Source organism: Myotis davidii, unplaced genomic scaffold (assembly GCF_000327345.1).
Source record: "Myotis davidii unplaced genomic scaffold, ASM32734v1 scaffold1330, whole genome shotgun sequence".
Lineage (NCBI taxonomy): Eukaryota > Metazoa > Chordata > Mammalia > Chiroptera > Vespertilionidae > Myotis > Myotis davidii.
In genome coordinates, this window is record NW_006283826.1 from 1,525,346 (window position 1) to 1,533,688 (window position 8,343).

The 8,343-nt window shown below is 45.8% G+C and overlaps 1 protein-coding gene across 1 annotated transcript in view; it reads right to left on the bottom strand.

Moving 5' to 3' along the window:
* Positions 1 to 3,170: 3,170 nt before the first annotated feature.
* LOC102767437 (chromosome unknown open reading frame, human C12orf49) overlaps positions 3,171 to 8,343 on the bottom strand; it is a 10,275-nt gene continuing 5,102 nt past the window's right edge. The window contains exons 3-5 of the mRNA XM_015567502.1: positions 6,279 to 6,430; positions 5,769 to 5,882; positions 3,171 to 3,698 (exon numbers count right to left, since the gene is read on the bottom strand). Of these exons, the coding sequence (XP_015422988.1) occupies positions 3,615 to 3,698; positions 5,769 to 5,882; positions 6,279 to 6,430 (350 nt within the window). The 3' untranslated portion in view covers positions 3,171 to 3,614. The remainder of the gene's footprint in view (positions 3,699 to 5,768; positions 5,883 to 6,278; positions 6,431 to 8,343) is intronic.

Genomic DNA, 8,343 nt, shown 5'->3' on the forward strand with positions numbered 1-8,343 from the left:
CTCTAGGACGCATGATTTTAGATTACTTTCATCTTTACATATATCTGAAATTTTTAATTTTTAGCATGAGTTCTTTAAAAAATAGAAATAAAATCAATACTAAGGGCTCTGTCATTACCACCCTTCCCCCTGAGGGGCCAATCAATCCCCACCATGCAGACTGTGTGACATCACCCCTGCTGGGTGCAGACACAGACTTCCTGCCACCTCGTAATCCTGGGAGAGGCAGATGCGACCCCGTTTCACAGAGTAAGGACCTGAGTGCCCAAGGTCATGCCATTAGTAAGAGGCAGTTATTAACGGCAAGGCAGAATTCTGCCTGTGAGGACACTACACCGGTAGCATCCCCGTACATCTACAATCCTATATAATAAAAGGGTAATATGCAAATTGCCCAAAAGGTGGAACAACCAGTTGCTATGATGCTCACTGACAACCAGGGGGCACTCAATGCAGGAGCTGCCCCCTGGTGGTCAGTGCACTCCCACAGTGGGAATGTGCTCAGCCAGAAGCCGGGGTGACGGCTGGCGAGTGCAGTGCCAGTGGTGGGAGCCTCTCCCGCCTTCGCAACAGCACTAAGGACCCCTTGGGGAATGTCCACCTGCTGGCTTAGGTCCACGGGGAGCAGGCCTAAGCTGGCAGGCAGACATCCCTCAAGGTCTCCAGGACTACAAGGGGGTGCAGGCTGGGCTAAGGGATCCCCCCCATTCCCCAAGTGCACAAATGTCATGCACCAGGCCTCTAGTTTATCTATAAATCTCAACGATGGAAAAATTCAATTATGTGACCCTCCCCAGAGTTCCTCTGCAGCTACACCGGCCAAGGTGCACCCCCAAGGCCCTCCACGTCAGTTTCTGGGAGCAGCGATCTGAAAGCCACATTCCTTGCTCTAAAGCCCGGTCCTCTGCTTCCTAAGAGCTACCGAGCTCACCCTGCAATGCCAGCTCCAGCCCGGCCGAGTCCAGGGCCACCCAGAGTCCCTGGCACCGTGGAGGCAGGACATCCTCTCCTCTATACATGCCTATCTCAGCGCCCTTTCCTCACTTTACTGGTTGTTTCTTTGCCAGCAGATACATCTCATCTTTATGGCCTCAGCAAGGAGCATAGTAATTAAGATTCAAAATTGGTGGGAAAGCTTCGAATTACCTAATTACCGTTAGCCCCAAGCACGCAATACTTAGTATTTTTTCTAAACAAAAGGTGTTTTTGCCCCTTCTTTGGTCTTTTCCTAAAATTTCATTATGTATCATGCACTTTGCCAAGATGAGGCCTCTAATTCTAGAAACCCTCAGTGAGGGGAACCAGAAACCAATCAGGGATTGGAGAGGCGAGAGGTCCTGGGTGAGGCCGCCAGTTCAGGTCCTTTGGGTGACTTCATTATGTCCTCTACAGCACTGGGAGTTGCCAAAACAGTGAACACACCCCTAATTGACTTAAGTACAACAAACATTCCAGGGCCAAGTGAAAATGACCTTTGGATTATCGGCCCAATTTGGCTATTTATGCCGCCTCTCCCCTTTTTTGGCCTGGACGGCTGAAATCTATATGCTCTCAGGGGGGCTGTTTACAGATGAGTCAGCATTGGAGCTGATGAGAGTTGGTGAGAAGAACAGTGGACCCGGGCCTCAGATGAAGTTCTTGTTTTGGTTCAGTCATTAAATCTCAGCAGGGACTCTGGGAAGTCACTTCACCCCTGACTATTGCCTCATCCAGGAGGTGCAAACACAAGTGAGCTTAATTCTCTATCACAAGGCTATAGATACTGTTTGCAGAGGCATGGAAAAGGCAAAGCATGCCAAGTCAATATTCAAGTACAAAGTCAACATCCATGGGTTAACCTGTGAGGAAACTCTTCTCACATTAAATCTATGTTATTTTTCTCAAGAGTTAAAATAAGCTCAAAGGAAAGGCTGGTACCAGTGACCACAGAAAACAAACTCAAGTCTCACACTGAGTTACAGAAAAACACCCGAGATGGTAAAACACCCAGACATGCACATTTCTTTCACGTACAGTTTGATTTAGCACCAATGAACACACAGAGAACCCAAAAAGTCCACTGCACATTGATTACATTTCTTGGGATCTAACATTTAAAGACAACTGCCAGACACACAGTTTACCCTCAAAGAAAACTTATTTATCAGGACAAACCACTTTGGGAAGGTTAAGTATAAGAAGTAATAGGAGGGGGTGAAGGAAAACGGCCACTACATATTGCAGAAACACACTGGAAGGCAAACATGGCCCAAAGAAAAAGAAAAAAAAAGTCAAAAGCAGGTTATAAAATAGCGCTCTGCTCCAAGGTCAACAACTTGAACCAATAAAATGAAAAAACCTTGCCCAACCCCAGGTCAGTGTGTGACTCCAGGAAAGAGCTGTGCAGTAATAGAACTCCTGAGAGCAAAGAGGGATACTACTCAAGGGGCCTGTCGTGATCTGAGGACAAACACCCCTGGCCTTGACCAGAGAGGTTTAGTGTTGTCTGGAAACACAGGGCACGCCTGGAGCGTGTGGACCTGCAACCGCATGCCCTGCGTTCATTCACTCGTCCCACTGAGGGTAGATGTTAAGTCTCTTACAGCTCCTTCCTAGAAACTTGGGTTTTCTTCTCCCTTTGCGAATCATGGGGAAATTGCATGTCTGTACTTGTTACATCTCATGAAGGTGAAAGCATAAAGGATGACCGCTTATGGCCAGTTGTAGATGTATCTCCATTGAGGAATCGCCTTAACACAGGGTTCCATGACCGGGGAGGAGAGGAGGCTGCGGTGATTTTCCTGAGGCTCCCGCTGGACCACAACCAAGATGACCAGGCACTTCATAGGAAATGAGAACAAAATTCTCTGGAACAGTAAGTCAGACTCTCAGGTTAAAACAATGCTTGCCACAGGCATACATGTATCCCAGATCCCCCAGAAAAAATCTGAGAGCACATGGTAGCAGCTGCTGGAAACTTGGCGCTAGATGAGAATGGAACAGTATCTTTGAGATCTCAGACAGTTTTAGATGTCAGCATACGGTGTTCAGGGCCCACTCCTGAAGATGCTGTTAAAACAAAACCAAAATAACTACCTGGAGAGAACATGAATGTTCTAAGAGGCCATTTTATCTGGGTGAAGGGATGAATTAACTCATGAAACTAAACAACATAAGAAAACAACAACCACAACAGTTTCCTTGAATATATTCAACTATCAAGGCAAGGCATTCTTCAATAAAAAACATTATAATTTTCCCAATACTACAAAGAAATCCAATAAATAACTGTACAGTGAAGGGCCCCGATGAGCCCGTGAGTGACCCTGGGACCCCGTGCAGCTGCAATGGTGGAGGTGCCCACAGCACCAATCCCTCCGCAAGGTCGCCTGCAGTTTGGTCTTTTTCAAATGTGACCCGCTGGTGTTTCCAAGCTGCTTTATAGAGCAGTCCCATCTGGTGAAGCCTGGCGGGGAGTGCAGCCCAAAGAGTACAGCCCAAGAAGTGGTCAAAGCCAAGGTTTCCGCACGACAACTCTCTTCTTCCAAGGGACTAGTGACCGCTGAGCCTGGCTTCAGACTAAGTGCTTTAGCCGCATGCACTTGGAAAGTCTTCTGTGCCCATCATGGCGCCCATCACGCTGGGAAGAGCTCGGGAGGGCTCTCTCCATAGCAGTACTTTGCTATGGGATCCCTATAGGTGTTCTCATGCTGCACACTCTGTTGGCAAAAGGGAAGACAAGAGCTCCGTGAGAGAGCAGTCCCACACATCTCCCTTCAGAGCTGCCGAAGTCCAAGCGGGCTGCTGTCAGGCACTCCCTGCAGGAGCCTGGCCACATCCATCTCCGAATGTCACTATCAGGCTCCCAGACACTTTCTGGAACAAAGGCGAATGCTCAACGCAGAATGCCAATGAAGATCATGAAAATGGACATAACATCACTGCATGACTGTTTCTTTTATGTACACAAGTGAGTTTCTAACAACCTCACTGCAACTCAGGACAACTAGTTTTTCTCAAATTATTTTATATTAGATTAAGGTCCAAAGGGTGTTTTGCACCTGACTCTGTGCTTCACAGAAATTCAGTCACTGGTACTGAACCCTGAAAATATGGAGGAGATACATTTCAAATCGCTTTCATAAAGTTTTATGTATCTCTGGGTTTGGCACTCAGGCCAAATCCCACAATACCAGACAAGCCTTATTTGGCTGAGAAATAGGAAGTGTGATTTTTTTTTTAATTTTTTTTAAAAATCTATTTTATTGATTTTGTACAGAGAGGAAGGGAGAGAGATAGAGAGTTAGAAACATCGATGAGAGAGAACAATCGATCAGCTGCCTCCTGCACATCCCCCTCTGGGGATGTGCCCGCAACCCAGGTACATGCCCCCGACCGGAATCGAACCTGGGACCTTTCAGTCCGCAGGCCAACGCTCTATCCACTGAGCCAAACCGGTTTCGGCAGGAAGTGTGATTTAAAACAAACACCCCAATGGCTAATTTTTCAGCAATTTGTTTTCATACAGGCAACTTGAGTTTTTGGCTAGTCTAGAGTTCATTAATTAGCGCAAGACCAATACTAAACATCTACACTGTAAGTACTAATCCAATTTGCAGACGTGTAGCCAAAAGCTTCTCTTTCTTGGGATACTGCTATATAAACAAATTGCCAACTGGGAAATATTTCTTTACAATAAAAGAAAGTTTAGCATCTTCACTCACAACTGGAAATAACTTCTGGGTTTTATCAGTTAAAGAAAGAAAGTATTTTGACTTTTCTGGCAACTCTCGGAATGAGAGAGAATCTGAATCAAAGTAAGTCACGTGTTCAGCCTTCCTCCACATTTCCTTTAAGGCCCATTCAAGTGGAAAGCTCTTCCAACAAAACAAGCCCACCAGGAATTTCTTCATGTTTTCAAATGCTCATTATAACCCCTGAAACATGTACCCAATGATGCTGGGTGCTCTAAGAGCAGACCAGAGACATAAAAAGTGGCATAAAATCAAAAGGTGGACTCTACAGACAGACATCTGGCAAAGACTACAAGAGTTCCAGAAAATGACAAATGAGTCAGTTATCTCAGACGAAGCCAGTACAATCTTGGAGACACCATGAATAGAGGCCAGAAGAAGCGTGCTTGTTTAACAAACACGTCGGTGATTTTTTAAAAGGACAGCCCCACAACAGCCCGACCACAAAAGCTGAGAGCCAAGGCCACAGTGATGGACTTCCAGGCGCTTTCAGCAGCAGGTGTGATGTTCAGTGCCCGAAGAGCAAAGCATGTAATGACAGCATGCTGATGAGTATCGAGAGCTTGACGACTGACACATTACGCATGTATTTTTAAACACCACCTGCCCCTTCCCCTTGAATCCTAAAATAAACCATAACTCTGTCCCAAAACAAATTACTATTTACTCTCAATGAGTGGTTGCTGAAAAGCCTCAGTTCTGACAAAAGAACTTCTCTCAGAAACTGGACTATTAAGATTCCACCCAGATTTAAAAAATAATTTTAGGATCCCACTTAAAAGTATAGACATGCCAATCAGATGGGGAGATGCAAGTTGATTAGACCTTGATTTAATATAAACATTTTACTTCTCTGACTTGTATAAATCTCATGCTGACATTCTAAACACTCATTCCACCAAAGCTTCATTTGAATCTCTTCTCCATTATCACTCATAGCCTATGACATATAATCATAGCTCCATGATCAAACTTTCCCACCCACCCTTCCTCCTACCCACCCAGCCCCCAGCTAGAAACATCAGAGCTTCTGACCTGGGATGAGGTCCTGCATTTAGCCAAACACAATTCAAAGTGATCCTCCACTGCCATGAAGAGGTTCTGGAAGGCCACAGCTGCCCGGTTGAGGAAGCGCTCCAGGAGAAGTTGCTATGGAAACAAAAGTTAGTACCGATAATAAATTCCGGACTCAGCAGCACAAAAAGTAACCCTGGCTATTTCTCCTCAACTAGGAGACTGCTGACGGGGTGGGGGTGGGGGTAAGAGTGAGGGAGGCAGCCAGCTCCAAGGGGAAAGAGCACTGGTATCTTATTCATCAGATGTCTGATTAGCAAAACAATGGCCCATTCTGCAAAAGAACCATTCAAGTCACTGGGAACCACCTCCTTCCTTGGAGACAAAGGCTACTTCACAGCAGCAACTTCTGACACCTACAAAGCTCCCTTCTAAATTCTATTTTCAGAAGAACCCAATGCTCATCATAAAATAAAGGCAGAGAGACACGAGCAGATGAGCAGATGCAGAACAAGGAGCAGCTCCTATGACCTTGTTGGGCTGCAGGCAGCAGGAAACGCAGTGCTCGTAAGCGCTGCAGCAGCCGTTGGTCAAGCAGCCATCACAGCAGTACTGCTTGGTGCCCGGGACGTTGACATTACAGCAGCCATTCACCAGCAAGTCCTTCCTTTCACAAACGTATCCTGCAAGTCAGAGACTACCCTGAGTATTAACCAGCAGGGATCCCAACTCACTACCAGCGTGATCTGGACTCAGGAACATCCGCACTGTACGCAAAGATCAGAAACAGAATCTGGAGTCTGGAGAATCCTAAGCACCAAAGAGGTGGGAGAATCAGACACTATGTGATGAGGGCTTGCTTCTCACATGCCGTCCTTTAAAAACGTGAATTCCCACATTAGAAGTAGGCTCCAGCCTTACCTGCCTAAAACAACCTGTTAGTCTGCTGCTGCGTGTTTGATTTACTCTCCATGCGAAGTCACGCCTGTGTTTTCCTATTCTAATCTAGGGGGGAAAAGCCATTTTTTCATCTACACCTGCAGAAAAATGCCATTTTTTCAATACAAAAATCTAAAAATAGAAAAAGCCAAGGCATTAATTCCCAAAAGTGAAATCCTTCTAGATAAAAAACAAACATCTGCCCCCTCCTTTTCGCAAGTATCTTTTAAATGCTTGCCATTTACTGAATGGTTTGGAAGACTTTTTTTTAACTGAAGTAGTTACACTTCACCTTTACAAACTGATTTAGGCTGTTTTCAAGTATACACACCAAGTGTTCAATTACCCCTCAGTATTGGGAAAAGGGAATCCTCTGATACCCAAGAAAGAAAAATCCTCCTAATTCCCTCCACTCCTCATAAATCCCATCATCTCTCCCAGCCAGCGTGGCTCAGTGGTTGAGTGTCGACCTATGAACCAGTTCCATTCTTGGTCAGGGCACATGCCTGGGTTGTGGGCTCGATCCCCAGAGTGAGGGGCGGGGGGTGCAGGAGGCAGCTGATCAATCTCTCTCTCTCCCTTCCTCTCTGAAATCAATTAAAATATATTTTAAAAATATAAAAAATAAATAAATCCCATCATCTCTATACACACGCTCCCTCCAACCCAGCCAATCCATGCTCAACTTTAAGGAATGAATCACCTTGCAAAAGTTAATTTATTGTTCAGAGTTGCTAACAGACACTTCTCTACATCTTTCTGGGAGTGGGAATGAGGTATGTGAGAAGAAGTGGATGAGGGACACCACTTGGCCCTTGGGAAACTCCCAGATGTACACACAGCTCACAGATGCACACACAAGCCCACAGGTATATGCCCAGGCCCACAGGTCAGAGCAGCTGTCCATCCAAATACCCAGCTTCTTAACCCTCAGAGAATGAGACTTGGTGAAGTATACTGTTGTTTTCAGAAACTACTCTGGAAAACAAAGTCTGTAAATGTAGGAAGCACCAGGAACACAATGGAAGAAACTAAAAGCGCCCTCACTCACACTTGGAAAACTGGGGCTTACCTGGAAACTGGTGCTTTTCGTTACTTTAACTGTGCCATTCTGTCTTTAAATTAAGAGAGGATGATTCCAGCCCTAGCCGGTTTGGCTCAGTGGCTAGAGTCCTGGGTTTGATTCCAGTCAAGGGCATGTACCTTGGTTGCAGGTTCCTCCCTGGCCTGGGCCCTGGTTGGGGCACGTGCAGGAGGCAACCAATTAATGTGTTTCTCTCACATCAATGTTTCTCTCTGTCTTTCCCTCTCTCTTCCACTCTCCTTAAAAAATCAATGGGAAAATATCCTCGGGTGAGAATTAACAGACAGAGAGACAGAGAACAAGATTTAATAGCATGGACAGAGACAGCTAAGCATGCTGCCATGAACGTTATTCAGGGAATAGGGTAGCTTCCCCCCAGGGGTCCCTTCTGTCATATGACCCCACTGCATATCTTGTAGGCATGCCATACTCATTTCTAAAATCTAGTCATTTATCAAATATGTCACCAAATGCTTTTCAGGGTCAACCCCTCCTCCTCCCCACCCCCCCCCGTAGATACCCATTTCAGGGCGATAGCTCTCCCCACAGTATATATTGGGGGGGAAATTACAC